The following is a 23,724-nucleotide window of genomic DNA, read 5'->3' as shown; positions in this document are numbered from 1 at the left end:
GTCTGGTCAGATGAGGCATTGCAGGCCTTTTCGGCTATTAAGGAGCGTTTTGCGTCTGCTCCCATTCTGGTGCAGCCGGATGTGTCTCAGCGAAACATGTCGGGGGGCAGTGCCTAATCTGTTTTTAGACCTTGTGTGCACTAGGTATTAGGGATAGAACTATAAGGATAAATACAAGTAGCGCAGGGATAGAGTAAGAGGATGATAGTAGCTGTAATCGCTACACTACACTGTGTCAGTAGCAGTGCTACAAAAATAATAATTCCAAAGAAACCAAGTGACACAGCTGATATTTTTTTAATTTTTTAGTAGTCAATAGGTGTATAAGACACAATAAAAGTTATGTTTTATGTGAGTAGCTAATAGTCACATGTAATAGAAGGCTCTTTCGGTCTCACTGACCATTTGTAAATAATGAAAGGACCTATTCTGAGGCCCTGACAAAATGTCTGAGACAGTCCATTTTTCTTTCACAGACCCAAAACATTAATAAAAATAGCTGAAACTCAATGTCACTGTGTTTAGTTTTCACAATCCATTATGGGCACTTTTTGGCAGCCTGCAGTATGAATGTTTCTTTACCGGAGCCCTGCATCAGTCCTCCGCATGGTCCTTTAGAGGAGGATGTTTGTGACTTTTTAAAATAATTTAATTGTTTAAAATATTGTGAAATCTTATTCAACAAACTGAGAAATCTTGGAGTGAGAAATTGGAAGAATGATCTTTATTCCTTCTGATGTAACAGAATCCAAATAACAAAGGTCTTTTTGTTTTGGATGATTTATGTAACTTTAATCTTCTCTGATCTTGCATGAAGCTTTACAATCCTCAGCCTGAAGTTCTTGGGTGCTTTTAATTAGCACAGGAGAATCAATTTCTTCCAAAGCTGTTTTTTTTTTCCCGTCAGATTAAAACTCAGTACCCCTCAGTGGTTCCCATGAGACAAGTACAGCAAGAAGAGCTCAAGGGACAGCTGCTGAGTAGTCACTAGGCCTCTTTATTATATTGCTGCATCATGGCCACTGCTGTTCTCCTTTTGTACCACTTCTCTGTGTTTAGCTGGTACTTTTTTCTTGCGTATTGTCTTTTAACAGTTAGTTCAACAGAACAACCGGCTGGAGTTTTCTTGTATGGTGGGCCGTGGAAATACTTAACAGTGCTTAATGTGGTAAGTTTTATGTTTCATTGAAATATAGCATTTGTTTTAAAAGCTATGGACACCTTTGGGGTAATTATTTTATGATTGCATTCGGTTTATCTTGGGCTGAAAATATTTTTTCCAAATGGGCTTTATTAAAAATGTTCAACAGTTTGTCTTCCACAACCTTCATTTTTACTTTGGAAGGTCAATGTGTGGCCATTATCTCTAGCTCTCTAAAGGTGCGTTTAGATGGGCTGAGGAGCACTCGATTGTCAGGAAGAAAGCGTTCCTTCCGAATAGTAGGCTGCTTGTTAAGTGAAGGTGAAGTGGTGCATTTAAATGCAGCGATCTCCCCCACAGTATGAGAATGAACAATCGCTGTTGTGATCCCTCGTCCTCATACAGCTGTATTGTTTCTGCACAGCAGAGTGTTGTTCAGATCTGCACAATCTGCTGCCCAGGAACTATTATTTACTTGCAAGCACTAATGATCATTTCACCTGATGAACAAGCGTTTTGATCATTCATCGGGTGATCACCTGCACCTTTAGACAAGCAGATTGTTTGCAGGAAGATTCTTTCCTGATAATCTGCCGGACTATCACCCAGTCTAAATCCATCTTAACACTCATTTAAGATGAAGGCTGAACAAACTGATAAGAAAGCTTAAATGGGTGTCAGAAGTAAAGAGATAAGAGATAAGCTCTTGCAGCAGGGCCCTGACTCCTAGTGTTTCAGTTGTATATTAGCCAATTACTTTTGTTTTGTACACGAACCCTATGAATTTGCTAAGCGCTGCGGAATATGGTGGGGCTATATAAATATTATTATTATTATTACTACACATAGAGCCTCCAGAGCAGCTCTCTGGTGGAATTTAATGACAATGAGAAGCAACAGCCTGCAGATGCAGTGAAGCTAGAGACTGTAGAAGACAAACTGTTGTACATTTTTAATAATGTCTAATTGGAAAAATGATTTACAGCTCCAGATAAGCGGAATGCAAATAATAAAAAATCGTCCTTAACGGATTAAACCAAACATAGGAGTGGATATAAAAGATAGAAGTATACGTTTTTTTCTTTTCCTTCCTTTTGGGGTCATTCATATGTATGGCTGGTCTTAAAAACTGCATTTTGCAGAAAAATGCCAACCTGAAATAGCTAGTCTCGAAAATGCAGTGATTTGAAAAAATTAAAGTATATCAAGAAATTGCTGATAACACATTACCCTAACACATTAAGGGCTGTTTCACACGAGCGACACTGTGATTTCGTAGTAAAGAGATCACAGAGAGGCACAGAGCATTATCAGTCATGTTAATGCTGCATGCCTCTGCAGTCTGCATCGGGTTTTGGCACTCTTTCACGGAGCGGATGCCACGCACGGCATCCGCTCGTGTGAAACAGCCCTAACACTGAGAAAGTACCTCTCCTATAAAAGGTTACCACCCATGATGGCAGCTTGTGGTAATTATAATTTGCTTATACAGTAAATTATTTATTGTTTATTCTTCTCATTTAATTACTAGCCACAATATACTTTTACATTTTTCACTTTGTCTCATATGAGACATTTGCTTTTAGAAATTTCAATTTCAGTATTTCTTCAGTTCTTTTATTCTCCTTTAAGAAAAAAAAATGCTTCAGTATATTTTCCCTCCTGGCATGTGGCATTTTTGTGACACTATTTTAGATGTTCATAAGAAGATTTAGGAATTCCTGTTCAAACATTTTTAGAATTATCTGCCAGTTGTTTGAAGTCAGAAAATATACTATATACAGTACTGATTACTACTACTACTTAAAGGGCTTCTGTCACCCCACTAAAGTGATTATTTTTTTTTGGGCTACTGAAATTAGTTGTATTGCGATATATGACAATATAATTATGTTACTTACTTTGATCCAGCAGTTTCTGCAAAAAACGAAGTTTTATAATATGTAAATTCGGTCTCTACCAGCAAGTAGGGCGGCTACTTGCTGGTAGCTGCTGCAGAAATCCGCCCCCTCGTCGTGTTGATTGACAGGGCCAGCCGGGATCTCCTCCTCCTGCCAGCCCTGTCTGCATTTCAAAAATCGCGCGCCTGTGTTGATTCGGCGCAGGCGCTCTGAGATGAGGAGGCTCGTCTCCTCAGCACTCCCTCAGTGCGCCTGCGCCGATGACGTCTTCTATTTCGGTGATGTCATCGGCGCAGGCGCACTGAGGGAGTTCTGAGGAGACGAGCCTCCTCATCTCAGAGCGCCTGCGCCGAATCAACACAGGCGCGCGATTTTTGAAATGCCGACAGGGCTGGCCGGAGGAGGAGATCCCGGCTGGCCCTGTCAATCAACACGACGAGGGGGCGGATTTCTGCAGCAGCTACCAGCAAGTAGCCGCCCTACTTGCTGGTAGAGACCGAATTTACATATTATAAAACTTCGTTTTTTGCAGAAACTGCTGGATCAAAGTAAGTAACATAATTATATTGTCATATATCGCAATATAACTAATTTCACTAGCCCAAAAAAAAAAAAATCACTTTAGTGGGGTGACAGAAGCCCTTTAAAAGGTCAAGATACATTTTTGCTTATATTTTTTAAAATATTTTAAATGTAATGCAAATTAACTAAAACGCTGGTCTTAATAAATGACCCCTTATATACAGTAGGGAAAATAAGTATTTGATACACTGGCGATTTTGAAAGTTTTCCCACCTACAAATAATGGAGAAGTCTGTAATTTTTATCGTAGGTATACTTCAACTATGAGAGACAAAATCTAAGAAAAAATTCAGAAAATCACATTGTATGATTTTTAAATAATAAGTTTGCATTTAATTGCATGTAATAAGTGTTAGCCCTGTGGTCTGTGCCGGCGCTGCTGCCCCTACCCGTGGGCATGGCCGCCGGGCTCCCTCTTTCTCTCCTGCTGCCATGCACCGTGCTGACAAGCGCAGGTAGGTTAACTGTTGCATCTGTGCTCCATGCCAGAGTTTACTTCTTGCTGGAGACCTGTACTGTTTGTTAGGGATTGCATGGGTGTGTCTCTCCTCCCTTGTGTGACAGCACATATACGCCCTCTGTCTCACCAGCCTATGGCTGGATTGCAATAAGTATTTAAAGGTGCTTCCTACCACAAGAAGATGCTTGAGCAACTCATGGTCACTAGCTTTTTCAGCGGGCTATTGCCAGTGTCTGGAGTATCCCTTGCCCCTTAGGAGGTTTCTATGAAATATGTGCCTCTTATAGAGCAAGTAATTGTGACGCCAGTTGCACTTAAGCAATGAGGACATGGAGTCCCCTTTGTAGATGGTAGTGTGGATACCCAGATGTAGGGTTGCCAGAGTGGTGTAAAGTGGCCTATGCTCTCTGAAGGTGTTGTATGCCCATGTCACGGTGCTCCTACCTTGATATCCTTGGATCCCAGACGCAAGTCCGAAGCAAGTGCAAAAGGAGGTTGTTGAACTTGGGTGATGAATAAGTTGAATAAATGGAGTCTAGACTTTGCATTATACCATTGAACACTACTTTACTGTCACGGACGGTGTACAGAAAACAAGACAAAGCAACATGCATATATGACTCACTGGATCCAAAGCTAAGGAACCAAAAGGGAGACCCCTGCAACAAGACCTGGCACTTTCCCTGGCTGCTCAGCCTATGCAAAGATCCCAAAGGTGGATGGTTGCATATCCACGTACCTCGACTATATAACCCCTGAACACCCTACAATAGTGAGGGGTCACGACCACCGGCTCCCTACACCAGACACGGAGGGAGTCAGGGTCACCTGGGATCCAGCAAACAGAAAATAACAGATAAATGTACAGCACTTAACTTTGTAGCAGACTGGGAAACAGGATCAGTATGCACACACACTCCAGGAAGAAGTATAAGCCGCCCAGTAATGCATTATGGGGCGGAATTTAAAGGGATGCAATCAGTCCAACTACATGACAGCTGAGAGAGGCTAACGAGATGAGGAACTGAACATAACAACAAAGAAAACTCAAGGAGGAGGTTCTGAAAGGCTTCTTTCAGAGCTTCTCAGCTGTCTGGTTGTGACAGTACCCCTCCCTCTACGAGTGGACTCCAGACACTCAGAGCCCACCTTCTCAGGATGGGACCTATGGAAAGCCCTGATGAGATGAGAGGCCTTAATGTCCGTCACTGGGACCCACATCCTCTCCTCAGGACCATAACCCTCCCAATGAACAAGGTACTGGAGAGAACCGCGGACAAGCCGAGAATCCACAATCCTAGAGACCTGAAATTCAAGATTCCCATCAACCATAATCGGAAGAGGAGGCAAAGGCGAGGGTACAATGGGTTGAACATAAGGTTTCAATAAGGACTTATGAAAAACATTATGGATCTTCCAAGTCTGAGGAAGATCAAGACGGTAGGCAACAGGATTGATGACAGACAGGATTTTGTAAGGCCCAATAAACCTAGGACCCAACTTCCAGGAGGGAACCTTCAATTTGATATTCTTGGTAGACAACCACACCAGATCACCAACATTCAGGTCCGGACCAAGCACACGTCTCTTATCTGCCACACGCTTATATCTCTCACTCATGCTCTTTAGATTATCCTGAATCTTTTGCCAAATAGATGACAAAGACGAGGAGAATCTGTCCTCATCAGGTAAACCAGAAGACCCCTCTCCCGAGAAAGTCCCAAACTGCGGATGAAACCCATATGCACCAAAAAAATGGTGACTTATCAGAGGACTCCTGACGACGGTTATTTAAAGCAAACTCAGCAAGGGACAAAAAAGAATACCAATCCTCCTGATTCTCCGCCACAAAACAGCGCAGATATGTCTCCAGATTCTGATTGACGCGCTCCGTCTGGCCATTCGACTGCGGGTGGAAAGCAGAAGAGAATGACAACCGAACACCCAAGCGAGAACAGAAAGCCTTCCAGAATCTGGAAACAAACTGCGTGCCCCTATCAGAGACTATGTCTGAAGGAATACCGTGCAATTTGACAATGTGATCAATAAATGCCTGCGCCAGCGTCTTAGCATTGGGCAAACCAGGAAAAGGGATGAATGCACCATTTTGAAAAACGGTCCACCACCACCAGAATCACAGTCTTCCCCGAGGAACGAGGCAGGTCCGTTATGAAGTCCATGGACAGATGTGTCCAAGGACGGGAAGGAATGGATAAGGGAAGGAGAGGACCTGACGGCCGTGAATGAGGGACTTTGGCACGAGCGCAAGTCTCGCAGGCTGCCACAAAACCCTCAACCGACTTACGAAGTGCAGGCCACCAGAATCTCCGAGCGATGAGATCCAGTGTGGCTCTTGCCCCCGGGTGCCCAGCAAGGACCGTATCGTGGTGTTCCTTAAAAATCTTGTGTCTTAAAGCGAGAGGCACAAACAACCTCCCAGGAAGACAAAGATCAGGAGCCTCTGACTGGGCTGCCTGCACCTCTGCCTCCAATTCAGAAAAAAGAGAAGCGACCACCACACCTTCGGCCAAAATGGGACGCAGGTCTTCAAAATTCCCGCCTCCCGGAAAACAACGTGACAGGGCATCTGCCTTCACATTCTTAACCCCAGGGTGGAACGTGACAACAAAATGAAATCTTGAAAAGAACAAAGACCATCTGGCCTGTCTCGGGTTCAGACGCTTGGCTGACTCCAAGTAGGCCAGATTTTTATGGTCAGTAAACACGGTAATAGGGTGTCTGGCTCCCTCTAGCCAATGGCGCCATTCCTCAAAAGCCAACTTGATGGCCAACAATTCCCTATCTCCCACATCGTAATTTCTCTCTGCGGAGGAGAGTTTTTTCGAGAAAAAGGCACACGGTCGCCATTTGGCAGGAGAGGAACCCTGAGACAAGACCGCACCCACATCCACCTCAGAAGCATCAACCTCAACTATGAAGGGTAAAGAAATATCAGGTTGCACCAAGATGGGAGCGGAAGCAAAACTCTCCTTGATATTAGAAAAAGCCTTACGCGCCTCTACCGACCAAGAAGAAAAATCTACCCCCTTTCTGGTCATATCAGTGAGTGGTTTAACAATAGAGGAATAATTCAAAATAAACTTCCTGTAATAATTGGCAAAGCCCAAAAAACGCATCAGCACCTTCTGATTCTCAGGAAGCTCCCACTCAAGCACAGCGCGGACCTTCTCGGGGTCCATGCGAAAACCAGAAGCGGAGAGAAGAAACCCCAGAAATTGAATTTCTGGAACCGCAAACACACATTTTTCCAGTTTCGCATATAATTTATTCTCCCGCAGAATGAGCAGGACCTGACGTAAATGTTCCTTATGAGTTTTGAAATCAGGAGAAAAAATCAAAATGTCATCCAAATACACTAATACAAATTTTCCCATCAAATGATAAAAAATGCTGTTCACAAAATGCTGAAAAACGGCTGGGGCATTCATCAAACCAAAAGGCATAACCAAATTTTCAAAATGGCCCTCAGGGGTATTGAAGGCCGTCTTCCATTCGTCTCCTTCTCTGACCCTGACCAGGTTGTATGCCCCTCTTAGATCTAATTTGGAAAAGACTTTAGCCCCAACAACCTGGTTAAACAGGTCCGGGATCAGAGGAAGCGGATAAGGGTCACAAATAGTAATACTGTTCAGCTCCCTGAAATCCAGACAAGGTCTTAAAGAACCATCTTTTTTCTTAACAAAGAAAAAACCAGTGGCAACAGGTGACTTCGAGGGTCGTATGTGTCCTTTTCTCAGACTCTCAGAGATATAAGTACGCATATCGATCCTCTCAGGTTGGGAAAGATTGTATAAACGAGATTTAGGCAGCTTGGCGCCTGGGATGAGATTAATAGGGCAATCGTACTCCCTGTGCGGGGGCAAATCCTGAACTCCACTCTCAGAGAAGACATCCGAAAATTCAGAGAGAAAAGATGGTACAGTCTTAGTAGCAACCTCAGAAACAGATGTCGTGAGGCAATTCTCTCTGCAAAAGTCACTCCAACCATTTATTTGCCTCGCTTGCCAATCAATGGTGGGATTATGTTTAGTGAGCCAGGGTAGCCCCAACACTAGAGGAGTAGGCAAACCGCTAAGGACGAAACATGACACATCCTCAACATGAGCATCACTCACAATTAAACGGATATTGTGAACTATGCCCTTTAATGATTTCTGAGAAAGTCGAGCGGAATCAATAGTAAAAGCAGGAATATCCTTTCCCAAAGTGTACACCTGGAAACCATGAGTTATTGCAAATTGATTATCAATGAGATTGACCGCTGCTCCACTATCCACAAAAATCTCACAAAAAATTATCTTGCTCTCTAGCGCCACCCTAGCAGGCAGGACAAAACGGGAACTACAAGCAAACGGAAAACCTTCAATTTCCGCCTCAACCCTGCCAATAGTAACAGACGGAACATTTTTAAAAGATTTTTTCCTCTTTGTTTCTTTATTACTCCCAGAGAACTGCCTTAATCTTCTAGAGGGACAAACATTTGCCAAATGATTTATACCTCCACAACAAAAACAAACCCTCCCATGCGGGCTGAATCTTCTATTGTCAGAAGCAATCAACCCCAGCTGCATGGGCTCCTGCTCAGAAGGGGCTGACAGCGACTGAGACCCCTGCGCACAGAATGGGACCGCTGCACTGTCCTGGGACTGAGTATGACAGGAAGGAGAGATCTCTCCTCTCTCTCTAAGACGCCTGTCAATACGAACGGCCTGAGACATAGCAGAGTCCAAGGAAATAGGCCTTTCATGAAAGGCAAATGCATCTTTCAATCCCTCTGAAAGACCATGGCAAAATTGACTTCGGAGTGCAGCATCATTCCAACCAGTATCAGCTGCCCATCTCCGAAATTCTGAGCAGTATATCTCTGCGGATTGTTTACCCTGGCATAATAGACGTAGTCTAGACTCAGACAGAGCAATACGATCCGGATCATCATATATCTGACCCAGGGCTAAAAAGAATTCATCCACTGAACGGAGGGGCCGTGCCCCCTCCGGCAGCGACAAGGCCCAGGACTGAGCGTTACCCCTGAGCAGCGATATAATGATCTCCACCCTCCGTTCCTCATCACCAGAGGAAGGGGGAAGAAGGCGAAAATGGAGTTTGCAAGCCTCTCTAAAACGCACAAAATTCTCACTACCCCCGGAAAACGTATCCGGGAGCGAGATCTTAGGCTCAGAACAAACTCCATGAACGCCAGCTGAACCGGTCACTTGAAGCTGAGAAAAAGTCCTGCGGAGATCAGCTACCTCCAATGAAAGACCCTGAAGGCGTTCAGCCAAAAGTGAAACCGGATCCATGCTTGAGATGGTTTTGGGCGGCTTATAATGTCACGGACGGTGTACAGAAAACAAGACAAAGCAACATGCATATATGACTCACTGGATCCAAAGCTAAGGAACCAAAAGGGAGACCCCTGCAACAAGACCTGGCACTTTCCCTGGCTGCTCAGCCTATGCAAAGATCCCAAAGGTGGATGGTTGCATATCCACGTACCTCGACTATATAACCCCTGAACACCCTACAATAGTGAGGGGTCACGACCACCGGCTCCCTACACCAGACACGGAGGGAGTCAGGGTCACCTGGGATCCAGCAAACAGAAAATAACAGATAAATGTACAGCACTTAACTTTGTAGCAGACTGGGAAACAGGATCAGCATGCACACACACTCCAGGAAGAAGTATAAGCCGCCCAGTAATGCATTATGGGGCGGAATTTAAAGGGATGCAATCAGTCCAACTACATGACAGCTGAGAGAGGCTAACGAGATGAGGAACTGAACATCACAACAAAGAAAACTCAAGGAGGAGGTTCTGAAAGGCTTCTGTCAGAGCTTCTCAGCTGTCTGGTTGTGACATTTACTTTGCATAAACGGTAATCCCAACCGTTTCCAAACTTTATCTTGGTCATCAGCAAGGCCTTAGGACATACTCAACCTTGGCTAGACACAAGGTGCAAATTAGGAGGAGGAGCCCTTTCTCCTACTACTCCAGACACACATAATAGCAGCGGGTCACCCTTAGCGGTGTTAGATCTGCTTGGCACATAACCACTTAGTTTTATAATTGTACTCAGAGGCAATCCATAATGAGCAAGGCGATGTTAGATCTGCTTTTGACGTGCCAGCCGTCCTCAGAGGCAGTCCATAATACTAAGCAATACAGTGCGGACTATCTGGTGATCTAAAATAAGTGCAAACATAATCCATACAATAAGTGCATATAATATATCATATTGTTGTACCTGAAAGAGAAATACACAATGGGCAATATTCTTGAACGTTGCTGAAAATGTAAAACGTTAGTGCAAATTTTAATAAGGCACATTTTTAATGCAAGAAAATAATGCAATAAGGTAATAGAGTCACTTTAGAGTCTCTTCTTTGATGTTTGAAGGTAAAGTGCATCACACTGTCACTTTAAGTGCAACAAAAGTATTTTGTAATCCATGGGAATAGCAATGTCACTTTTTGTAATCCAAATGAGGTAATAGAGTCATTTGTAATCCACATTAGGCACAAAGTCACTTGTAATCCACATGGGTGTAAATGTAGCAGCACAGGTCATGAGAATTGTTAGCAGAGGCTCCCAAATAACCTGAAAAGGGGGGAAAAGAAAGGAAATGGGCACTATCCAGTGCAACTGGGATGTAGATGATAGTTGGGGGGAGTCCTAAGAAATGATGACCATCTAGGTGAGGGCTAAAAACAAGGGGCAACCTGTAAACAAGAAGCATATTAAAATACATAGCATATGCCAACAGGCCCTCACACTTCAGGAGTAGTCCATGCGTTGCCTCCCAAAGTCAATGTTGCTTTAAGATGAAGGTGATGAGGCTCCTTAGAAGAAGGACCTCAGGTCCTCCTCGCTACTGAAGCTGTCGCTGGAAATGGACATCAAGGGGTCTGTCCTGCATCCTGTAATCAAGCTGTGCCTGGCTAGTGGAGCGCCACTGCTCTCCTGTGGTGGAATTAGGTAATGACCGGGTGGTCATCTCCCTGACTGCAGCTGACATCCTCTGTTTGTAGGCTGCGGCTGCTCTTTTCATCCCAAAAGGATCCAGCAGGGGCAGGTAGGCCAGGGATGAGCAATGCCGGCTCTGAGCGGGGTTGTTGGCAGCAGCGGCTCGGTCGCCATCTTGCAGCACTCTTCTTTTGGTAAGATAACTGGAGAAGGAGGGGCTTTTGCTTCAGGGAGCTTATTCTTCCCGCTCAGATGAGGTTCCGCCATGTTGTCTTCTCTGGCACTGGAACAGGCAGGAAATGAATGCGGGACTTCAGAGGCAGAGTTTATTCTTTCCTCTTCCATACAGTGAAGTGGTTCCCTGTAGGCAGGGCTAGGTTTTCGCGCTTCCAGAGGGAGCGTTACTTTAGTTTCCCACTTCTGGGCATGAAGAATATACTGCACCATAAGTGTTAAAGATGGCGAATTAACTCTTCGGACGCCAGCGCACAGCGTTTTGTGCCGGTCGGTCCGCAGTAAACACATTAAAGTCATTTTCAAAGGTAATTTGTAAATCCAATAGGCTAATAAAGTTGGTAGGCACACAATCTTGTTGTTTGTATCCTGTTCTCAATAGCACACAGTCTTAACATTGCACGAATCCTGTTCTTATCTAGTGATGAGCGGCTGGGGAGATATTCAAATTCGAGATATCTTGCGAATATTTTGTAGAATATTCGCCATATATTCACGAATTCGAGAATTCGCAATTATATTCTTGTTTGCGAAAATCGGCAATGTAATTTGTGCGTATTGAATGCGCAAAACAGGCATTGGTCACTTATGCTACATTTTTCAAGCTGGCATAAGTTTCCTGAGACTGGAAAAAATGGTTGGCACAGCAGAACATTACAATAGCTTTATATGCAGATAGAGTGCTCCAATATATTCACGATTGCGAAAAACGGCAATATAATGCGCATATCTTTTCGCAATACGTGCAACTTGTGACATCACAGCACTATGTCTGTAGCATGTATGTATGGACAGCAGAACCTATCAGCTACACCAGTGGTCCTCAACTCCAGTCCTCAGGGCCCTCCTGCTGGTCATGTTTTCAGGGTTTCCTTAGTATTGGGCAGCTGATGTAATTAGTGTCTATCCATCAGGATTTCCCACAGGTATTCATTCTGTGAGATACTCCTAAATCCTGACCGGCAAGTGGGCCCTTAGGACTGGAGTTGAGGAACCCTGAGCTACACTATATATCAATCTAACCTACACTGACTAGCTCCCCCTAACTATCTGAATTATATATATTAGTTAACTGTCTAATGTAATACAACAAAGCACAGAGCACAGCAATGACCCTGCTGTCTCTTTCATAACTGCAATAAACTTTAAAAAATGGCTGGTGGGGAGGGTCTCATATAGTAAGGGGTAGGCAACTTTCCTATTGGTTGCTAGGGATGTTGCTAAGCTCTGAAAGAGATATTGCAGCCTTCTCATTGGCCCACAAGCAAGAAGGGAGGTTACTGATGAAAAACAAATCTAGAATATTAGTTTTTACGAATATATAGCACTATATTTTGCATCTTTGCGAATTCTCGAAGTTGCGATATTCACGATTAATGTTCACAATACAAATATTTGCGCCCAACACTATTCTTATCCTGTTTGTGTGACGCCAATTGATTGCAGCGGGCTAGTTCCAGCGTCTGGGGTATCCCTGGCCCTTTAAGAGGTTTCTACGAAATATGTCCCTCTTATAGAGCAAGTAATCGTGACGCCAGTTGCAGTTAAGCAACGAGGACATGGAGTCCACACTGTAGATAGAAGTTTGGGTACCCAGATGTAGGATTGCCAGATTGGTGTAGAGTGGCCTACGCTCTCTGAAGGTTTTGTATGCACGTGTTATGGTGCTCCTACCTGGATATCCTTGGATCCCAGGCGCAAGTGCAAAAGGGGGAGAGGAGTGAACTTGGGAGAGGAGTGACCCAGCCGTTATGAATCTACAGGCCTTCCTAGAGGCTTTCTGTAGGGTGTTTGACGAGCCAGGATGCACCACCTCAGCCGCGTCTTCTATACTGCGGCGGCTCCAAGGAAGTCAGTCGTTTACGGACCTTGCTTGATCGCTGCCTGCCCTGACCCCAGACTTCCTGATCACGTACTTCCCTTTGGTGCTTGCACTGGTATCTCTGACCCCCTGGTCAGCTGCCACTGACTTGGGGACTGCTCTGGAGTAGAACCTGGCAACTACCCTAACGGCCCAAGACTATCCTCACCATCAGAGGCTCTAGTAAAGACCAGGTAGTTTCTTCGTCGTGCCCCTCCAGAGTATAGCCAGTCAGTGGCTCAGTGGGTTGTCCATGCCCGCTTGCATAACAATAAGTATTTAATCACCTACCAACCAGCAAGAATTCTGGCTCTCACAGACCTGTTAGTTTTTCTTTAAGAAGCCCTCCTACTCTGCACTCATTACCTGTATTAATTGCACCTGTTTGAACTTGTTACCTGTATAAAAGACACCTGTCCACACACTCATTCAATCACACTCCAACCTCCCCATCATGGCCAAGACCAAAGAACTGTCTGAGAACACCAGAGACAAAACTGCAGCCCTGCACAAGGCTGGGCTACAGGACAATAGGAAAGCAGCTTTGTGAGAAGGCAACAACTGTTGGCACAATTATTAGAAAATGAAAGAAAAATAATATGACTGCCAATCTTCCTTAGTCTGGGGCTCCATGCAAGATCTTTCCTCATGGGGTAAGGATGGTTCTAAGAAAGGTCAGGAATCACCCCAGAACTACACGGGAGGACCTGGTCAATGACCTGAAGAGAGCAGGGACCACGGTCTCAAAGATTACCATTAGTAACACACTACACCATTATGGATTAAAATTCGGCAGGGCACACAAGGTCCACCTGCTCATACCATCACATGTCCAGGCCCGTTTGAAGTTTGCCAATGACCAGATTGATGATCCAAAGGAGACATGGGGGAAGGTCATGTGGTCAGATGAGACCAAAATAGAACTTTTTGGTATCAACTCCACTCGCCGTGTTTAGAGAAAGAAAAAGGATGAGTACTACCCCAAGAGCACCGTCCCAGCCGTGAATAATGGGAGTGGAAACATCATACTTTGGGTGGTGCTTTTCTGCAAAGGGGACAGGACATCTGTACCGTATTGAAGGGAGGTAGGATGGGGCCATGAATCACAAGATTTTGGCCAACCACCTCCTTCCCTCAGTAAGAGCATTGAAGATGGGTTGTTGCTGGGCCTTCCAGCATGACAATGACCCAAAACACAGCCAGGGCAACTAAAGAGTCGCTCCATAAGAAGCATTTCAAGGCCCTGGAGTTGCCTAGCCAGTCTCCAGACCTGAACCCAATCAAATCTTTGGATGGAGCTGAAACTCAATGTAGCCCAGCGACAGCCCCGAAACCTGAATGGTCTAGAGAAGATCTGTATGGAGGAATGGGCCAAAATCCCTGCTGCAGTGTGTGCAAACTTGGTCAAGAACTACAGGAAACATTTGATCTCTGTAATTGCAAACAAAGGTTTCTGTACCAAATATTAAGTTCTGTTTTTCTATGGCATCTATTGCAATAAAATGCAAATTAATTATTTAAAAAGTTGAAGTGTACCTACGATAAAAATCCATTCTCTCCCTTCTTCGTAGGTGGGAAAACTTGCAAAATTGTCAGTATATCAAATGCTTATTTTCCCCACTGTATATATATTGAGATATAGTTTTATGGGAAAAGATTCAGTAAAAATTGTGGTTTATTCATTTAAATGTCTGCTCATTTTGTGCTGAGGAGTCATGTGGGCGGTCTCAACTAACTTCATGACACAGAGATAGCTGTCAACCAGTAAGTAGAACTACCCACACAACTCTTAACTATAAAAGAGCAGAGGTTTAAATTGTTCTACTGAATCTTTTCCCATAAAACTACAGTATCTCACAAAAGTGCGTACACCTCTTGCATTTATGTAAATATTTTATTATATCTTTTCAGGGGACAATACTGAAGATATGACACTTTGATATAATGTAAAGTAGTCAGTGTGCAGCTTGTATAACAATGTAAATTTGGTGTGCCCTCAAAATAACTCAACACACAGCCATTAATGTCTAAACAGCTGGCAACAAAAGTGAGTACACCCCTAAGTGAAAATGGCAAAATTGTGCCCAATTAACTATTTTTCCTCCTCTGTGTCATGTAACTCATTAGTATTACAAGGTCTCAGGTGTGTTAAATTTGGTGTTATCCCTCTCACACTTTCTTATACTGGTCCCAGGATGTTCAACATGGCACCTTATGGCAAAGAAGGCTGAGGATCTGAAAAAAAGAATTGTTGCTCCACATAAAGATGGTCTAGGCCAGGCATGCTCAACCTGCGGCCCTCCAGCTGTTGCAAAACTACAACTCCCAGTATGCCCGAACAGCCTACACCTATCAGCCTACAGCAGGGCATTGTGGGAGTTGTAGTTTAACAACAGCTGGAGGGCCGCAGGTTGAGCATGCCTGGTCTAGGCTATAAGAAGATTGCCAAAACCCTGAAACTGAGCAGCAGCACAGTGGCCAAGACCATAACAAGACAGGTTCCACTGAGAACAGGCCAAGCGAATTGACCAAAGAAGTTACCATATTTTCACCCTATAAGACACACCTAGGTTTTAGAGGGGGACAATAAGAAACAAAGATTTTTCATTACACCTCAGGTCAGACCACCAATCAGACTTCCAATGTTAATCAGATCTCAGCTGATAGCCCCAATAAGACCCCCAATGTTAATAAGACCCTAATAAGACCTCAGATCAGACCCCCAATCAGACCTCAGTTCAGACCCTAATGTTAATGACCCCCAATTAGACCTCAGATAAGACCCCCATGCTTCTCATCAGCCCCCAGTAGCTTCATATCAGCCCCCAGTAGCCTCATTTCACCCCCCAGTAGCCTCAAATCAGCCCCCAGTAGCCTCATTTCAGCCCCCAGTAGCCTCAAATCAGCCCACAGTAGCCTCATTTCAGCCCCCAGCAGTGTTTAAGCTCCATCAGCCTCATATGGGTTAAAATAAAAAAAACACTTACCTCTCCTGCTCCGGATGCCGCCGCTGCTCTACTCCAGCGCACTCTGTCTTCCGGCTGTGCTATGAAGGCTGCACACAGCGTGAGATCACAGAGCGCAGTCACGCTGTGTGCAGCCTTCACAGCTGACAGCCGAGGACAGAAAGCGGTGAGTACAAAGCCTTCACCGCTTCCCGGTCCTCCGGTACTAATGAGCACTTCCATAATGGAAGCGCTCATTAGTATTCACCCCATAAGACGCAGGGGGAAAAAATGCGTCTTTTGGGACGAAAAATACGGCAAGTGCGCGTGCTCAGGATTATATCCAGAGGTTGTCTTTTTAAAATAGACGTATAAGTGCTGCCAGAATTGCTGCAGACGTTAAAGGGGTGGGGAGTGGGCTCCGCCTGTTAGTGCTCAGACCATACGGAGCACACTGTATCAAATTGGTCTGCATGGCTGAAGGAAGCCTCTTCTAAAGATGATGCACAAGAAAGCCCACAAACAGTTTTCTGAAGACAAGCAGACTAAGGACATGGATTACTGAAACCATGTCCTGTGGTCTGATAAGAACAAGATAAACTTATTTGGTTCAGATGGTGTCAAGCCTGTGGTGGCAACCAGGTGAGGAGTACAAAGACAAGTGTGTCTTGCCTACAGTCAAGCATGATGGTGGGAGTGTCATGGTTTGGGGCTGCATGAGTGCTGCCAGCTGTGGGGAGCTACAGTTCATCGAGGGAACCATGAATGCCAACATGTATTGTGACATACTGAAGCAGAGCATGATCCTCTCCCTTCGGAAACTGGGCTGCAACATAATAACGACCCCAAACACACCTTCAAGACGACCACTGTCTTGCTAAAGAAACTGAAAGTAAAGGTGCTGGACTGGCCATGCATGTCTCCAGACCTAAACCCTATTGAGCATCTGTGGAGCATCCCCAAACGGAAGTTGGAAGAGCAGAAGATCTCTAATATTCACCAGCTCCGTGATGTCTTCATGGAGAAGTGGAAGATGATTCCAGTGGCAACCTGTGAAGCTCTAGTTAACTCCATGCTCAAGAGAATTAAGGCAATGCTTGAAAGTAATGGTGGCTATACAAAATATTGTCACTGTGGGCATAATTTGGCCATTTTCACTTAGGGGTGTTGCCAACAGTTTAGACTTTAATGGCTGTGTGTTGAGTTATTTTGAGGGCACACCAAATTTACACTGTAATAAAAGCTGTACAGTGTCTTATATCAAAGTGTCTTATCTTCAGTGTTGTCCCATGAAAAGATTGAATACAATTTTCAAAAATGTGAGGGGTGTACTCACTTTTGTGAGATACTGTATATATTAGCTCAAGTCCTCAGGCTGCCTGCAAATTAAACTGCATGTTCATGGTGACAGGTTCTAGTTAAGGCTGGGGCTACATGGCTTGTGACTCGTGTGGTCAGAAACATTTGTGTAACTTGTCTGCAACTTGCTATTACATGACTATTTTAGATCTGTGATTTGGCTGTAAAGGAACAGCCAAGTCATAGAAAAGTTGCAGGCAAGTCACATGTGACATGGTGGTCTATGATGGCAAAGTGTTGCATTTTCGTTGATTACTGTGTTGTAATCATGGCATATCATGTGTCACATTGCAGCACTATTGTATTCATTAGATGCAGTGTTGTACAATTTCCATCTAGCCCCGACCTAAAGACTAGTGGCTTTTTCTTAGGATAGACAATGTTTGTTTTATTGGTGAGGGCCCCAAACTCTGGGATCCCTGCCAATCAGCAAAATGTTAATACAGGCACAGTTAATACAGACACATTACTGCAGCTTAGTAACACTTCTAGTAGTTGGTCTAAACATCTAGTAGTTGGTCTACATTAAAGGCGTTTCTGAGATATTTTTACTGATAACCTATCTTTTGGATACTACTACTGCGATTGCCGAAGCCTTCTACAACAGCTGATCAGCAGGGATTCCGGGTGTCATACCCCCCAATCAGATACTAATGAAGTCATCAGTAAAAAAAAAATATATATCAGAAAACCATTTTAAACAATGTAACGTTATTTTTTTCTAAAAATAAAATTTAGGTAATGTCTTATAAAGTACTAGTGTTTGTAAAATCTTTTTCTTTTTTTTTTTTAGGTTTTGCAGACTTTATTCCATGCTGTCACTTTTCTGACGGATCTGCTTCTTCCAATAAGAGGGATTAAGTTAGTAAAGTGTATTATCTATTGCAGAGACCTTCTCTTCTCAGTTTTGGCTTTTCCAGCAGCAACTGTAAGTTTCAATTGTATAAAATGTAAAGTGGTCTCCGCTTAGGATTAGCATCAGTGTCAATCATATTGTAGCTTCCAAGGCTTCTATATTGATATCTTGATTTCGCATTGAGAACTTCTTGTTTAAGGACTCATACTTGAAGTTATTGATTACTGCTGAAGCTTTTCACTGACACAACTAAAGATGGGAGCATAGGAGGCTAATAAAGGAAGGCACAGGTGCCAGCCAAGAAAGTTTTTTATAGCTCATATCCTATTGTATCTGAAGAATGAGTTTTCCCTGAAACATATTATATGTTGGACCACTAAAAAACTTTCTGGATCGTTCTTGGATGGCTCCTGTGTAGTGACTCAGAGGCCATTGCTAAAAATAGGAGTTATCCTACTGCCCCCGATAGCCAAGTCTGACATCAGTTGTGCCCATTTGCTGTCAAGGTGAGGGGGCAGATGGCATAGGAAGTAGGCTCCACAGGTGCTCCAGCCTCAAAGCCTATAGTGATAACATTTCACATCTCCAGCAACCGGACTGGAAGAAAGCTCCTTTGACAGTATGATAAGCCTGCAGGGGGGCCTGGGCTGGCTACCTACAACGAATAAAATCCCTAGACATCATGGAACTGGGAGATCATAAGGAATTATGAAATTACCCCACATCTTAGCAATACACTGTTTACATCTTCAAGACCCTGGGTCTGAGCCAAATGTTGCCCTACACCTCGCTCGCTTATAGCACCCAGGGAAGGGGATATATGGATAACTTATGGTAGAAGTGCAGCAGCAACGCCGTGTTTGGTCTCTACATGTACCAGGAATATGGCCGCATCCATTGGCACCAGAACCATCTCCCTTTGACCCTCTGGTTAGGGGGTTAAGATCCGTATTGGGTTTTTGGTTTTCTACCTACCTTACCCAAGGAGAGGGGGAGTGGAAGGGGTGTGACCGACCAAGGGTTCCGTGCCCGTGCTGGGCAGTAGCCATGGTCTTACTGTGAAGGGAGGTCATGCCGTGTATCGTGTTTGGAGAGACCTGGGAACCCCGCTGACATCACTGCCGCCCATGTGAATACAGCATAAAAGTAGTATACCCATATCCGGTAACTGACTTTCATATTATCTGTTAACTGTGACTGTACCATCACCTGTATTGGCACATCTGACCATTCTATATATCCTGTGTGTATTGTGGGGATTTGCTCTGGTAGACAGGGTGTGCAGAGGCAGTACAGAGGCAAATTACCCATTCTTAAATCAAACTTCAGTGTTTATTCACACATAAAGCAAAAACAAAACGCCACTTTGCAGTCTTGGTGTTCGTTCACACACAATGGAAAGTCCACAAAGCAAAAAATTACCTTGTTGGCAGTTCTGCCTCCAGCAGTCCATAGCAGGCTTTAGGGGGCCCGTTTACCTTACAGACAGGTCTCATCACAGCAATCCTAAGCTCCACTGTCAGACTGAGGTAATCCTCCTTACCTGGCAGTGCTGGCTGGTTTTTAGGCCTGGCCAAACCCGGCCTGGATCATGGGGAGTAGTCACCAAGCCAGCACTTTGACTACTCCCAGTAAGAGCCGTCTCGGATCAGCTATACATCCATACTAAGTATCAAGGTGTCAAACAGTAACTGCTGCTGACACATAAAAACCGGCTCTTACTCTACCGAGGCCAGGAACCTTGGTGACACGTACCTATCATCCACAATGATTCCTTGTACCTTCTTACAGTATATAGTGTTGTGTCTAGTGTGACCTTAAGGCGATTAAATAATTTAATTTTGCGCTGTTCTTTTGACTCGATACGCGAATCCCACAAGTCTATTTCTCAGTATAACATTATATGCTACCCGGGCCGCTTTCTGGCCCGATATAATACTATTAATTGACTGGGCTTATATCTAACGAGGAACTTGTAGCAGTCTACCAGGATGACAGGGCTCTGTGTCACTGGGGGAGTGAAAGGGTTCTCTCAGATGTCAGGTTTGTGAGCTAGTGTTGTGTCACGCCGAAGGTTGCATGGCCCACCCTCTCTCACACCACGTGCCTCCCTGTGCCCGTGTGGACAGGGAGTGTCTGTGTATAACTGTGCCAAGCTGACCTTACGTAAGTGTGGGTAGATATAGTACCATGCAGCAAACAGTAACGTAACTTATACATTACTGACATATTCTTGAGTACTTTGCCATGTTATATTTACATAGTTCAACAGTTTGTAAATGAGGTGGAGTGGCCACAACAGGGTCCGATGGTAATCTATAGCAACAAATTAGTAGTAAAAGATATAGTTAGTTTGCAAGAGGAGTGCATTTTATTTCAACCCTCTTACAGACAGTATTAGTCTACTGACATTTTTCTGACCAATATTTCCCATTAATTTCAGCTAACATAAAGCATGCACCCTGTTGGATTTATGTGCTTCCAATATACCGGTAGCCACCCAGGGAAATAAATGGCTAACACATTATAGAAAAATACATTATTTTTATCCTGATCAGACTAACATCTAATCATGAAATAAAATGACATACGTACATGAGACATTCTTTTTAGGGATATTGAGGCCATAGATAAATAACAACCATGTAATCTTTTTCTACCTTATTGCAGCTCCATTGAACACATTCCTAACTAATTCAGTAACATTGCACTCAAGATCTTGTGTCGTCACATATCCTGCAAATATTGCATGTGAACAGAACTAAAATACTCACTTTACATATACTCCTTTTTATCTTTAACTTTTGATGTTGTGTGATTTGGATGAAACCTGCTCAGGGCTTGGACTCCATACGCTGCTTTGGACTTTAAAGGGGCACTTCCATCAGAAAGGGGTATTTTTTAATCTCAGAATTTACAAATAAAGAAAAAAAATGGTTTGTTTTTCATTTTGGAAGTATTATTGAAAATTAAATAAATACAAATATTGTGCTCCTGGGGTAGTCAGCAGAGAGAGATAAAACTCCAATTTAGATAGGTAACCCGTGATTTAGTTTACTGCTGCTGTGAGGGGGGATGTTTTTTGCTAGTATAGTAGTATATTAGTAGAATTTGGATGACAGTATGACAGTTCTTTTGGTCTATTGATAGACATAGATAAAGATGCTGCAGTTGCAGAAGACCTTGTTCTGTGGCTGGGATCCTGACCTCCGCTGACAGGGGTCCTAGCATCTCCTGTGCATGCACAGTGAGCGCTTGAAGCCGAGGTGTATGCACCTCTGCTCTCTGCACATGTCAGGATCCCGGAGGTGGAACAAGGTCTTCTGCGCCTGCACAAGATTTTGCACTGCCAGGTGCTGACGTTAGGAAGCCAGGGGAGGTCTGTGAGAGTAAGATGACCCGGCTAGAGGCGATGACTCTGTGACTCGCTTCATCCAGTGATACGCCCCAGTGACTCCCTACGCTACATTCTGATGACATCAGGTACATTTTAAAAGTGGATTTTTCACACCAACACCCTAATTGTGAAATTCAACAAAACCAGTTTCTGAAAGCTGGCAGCTTGAACAGTAGGAGCATGTCAATAGTTCAATAGGCCAGTTCTGATGACAGTGCTGATCCATTTCTTAATAACTAACACTCTGTTGGAGACCTTCAGATCCAATATAGTAATATTTCTAGTAAAAGATGTAAAAGAAGATAAAAGATGTGTAGGCTGTGTTTTATTTTACATATGATATGAAAGAACACCATAAAGTAGTGATCTCCATGCTGTGATTCTCCATCTATTGCAACACTAAGGCCTGTTTCACACGGGCTTCCCGGATTTGCTCTGGATGCGTCGCGTGTGCATTGCGGGAAATCCGCGCGAGTAGGCACGCAATTGCAGTCAGTTTTGACTGTGATTGCGTTCCGATGTTCAGTTTTTTCCACGCTAGTGCAATGCATTTTGCACGCGTGTGAGAAAAAGCTGAATGTGGTACCCAGATCCGAACCTGGACTTCTTCACTGAAGTTCGGGTTAGGGTTAGGTGTTCTATTTATTTTATTATTTTCCCTTATAACTTGGTTATGAAGAAAAATAATAGCATTCTTAATACAGAATTCTTATTAAAATGTGCCTTGAGGGGTTAATTTATTTATTTTTTAAATTAACTCACCTCACCCACTTGTTCGGGCCGCAATGCATTGGCCCCGGACCGTCGGTTCCAATATAACGTTGGAGCTGAGTCCGGATGTGGAGTCAGCTCAAAGGCAAAAAGGGGAGCGAAAAAGCCTCTTTTCATCGCCTGCAAACACTAGGCCCCTAGTCAGGGAGGATTGAGGCCATTATCACATGCCATCAATATCGCTCCCCTTTTTGCCTTTGAGCTGACTCTACATCCGGACTCAGCTCCAACGTTATATTGGAACCGACAGTCCGGGGCCAATGCATTATGGCCCGTACCGCGGCTCCTTGACAACCACATTTCAGCTCCCCATGTTTCCCCTGATGACTGTTCTTCTGAAGGTAAAACATACATGTAGGGATAGATAGGAGCAGGGCTTACTAGGGCTACTTATTTCAGGGCAAGGTTCCTGACAGGGTCGCCCTTATCAGGGCGGGTGCTCTGCTGTTAGGCTGCTACCTTTGTTTAGCTATCAGGGCCAGAACAGTACCCCCCATTTAGGGCTCAATTAGGGATTTTTCTCCCCACCCTGTCTTATACAATTACTACGTCATCTAGCCCAGGGACAGCTTCTACCTCAGTTTCAGCTTCCTTCCTGGGATCGTCGATGATCATTGGAACCTCCCGGGTTGTGGTAGGACATTTGGTTATCGATATTAGGTGCCGCCGTGCACCGGCCTTTTCCTACCACATTTTTGGTGTATTGTGATATATCATTTTCAGGGATATCTTATATTAATAATATGTATTAAAAGTTATGTTTTAGGCTTTACATACTTCACATGATTGCCTCTCCAGGTTGTTTTCCTCTTTCACATGAGCGTGACGGATTAGGTCCGGATGCGTTCAGGGTGCGTTCAGTGAAACTCACACTATTTTGCAAGGTCAGTCAGTTTTGTCTGCGATTGTGTTTAGTTGTTCAGTTTTTTCCGCGCGGGTGCAATGTGTTTTGATGCGTTATTCACAAGCGTTATAAAAAACTGAAGGTTTACAAACAACATCTCCTAGCAACCATCAGTGAAAAACGCATCGCACCCGCACTTGCTTCAGGAAGAAATGCGTTTTTCACTGAAGCCCTATTAACTTCTATGGGGCCAGGGCTGCATGAAAAACGCAGACTATAGAACATGCTGTGTTTTTCACGCAACGCACAATTGATTTGTGAAAAAAAAGCTCATGTACACAGACCTATTGAAATGAATGGGTCCGGATTCAGTGCGGGTGCTATG

General features: G+C 44.0%; 1 protein-coding gene across 1 annotated transcript in view; it reads left to right on the top strand.

Annotated features, from left to right (window-relative positions):
- Positions 1 to 1,015: 1,015 nt before the first annotated feature.
- The window catches only part of LOC122939442 (androgen-dependent TFPI-regulating protein-like), a 112,602-nt gene continuing 89,893 nt past the window's right edge, over positions 1,016 to 23,724 (top strand). The window contains exons 1-2 of the mRNA XM_044295511.1: positions 1,016 to 1,168; positions 18,265 to 18,399. Of these exons, the coding sequence (XP_044151446.1) occupies positions 1,016 to 1,168; positions 18,265 to 18,399 (288 nt within the window). The remainder of the gene's footprint in view (positions 1,169 to 18,264; positions 18,400 to 23,724) is intronic.

The sequence above is a fragment of the Bufo gargarizans genome, chromosome 5 (assembly GCF_014858855.1).
Source record: "Bufo gargarizans isolate SCDJY-AF-19 chromosome 5, ASM1485885v1, whole genome shotgun sequence".
Classification (NCBI taxonomy): domain Eukaryota; kingdom Metazoa; phylum Chordata; class Amphibia; order Anura; family Bufonidae; genus Bufo; species Bufo gargarizans.
The sequence above is the reverse complement of the archived record's forward strand: the minus strand, read 5'-3'. Positions and strand labels throughout refer to the sequence as shown.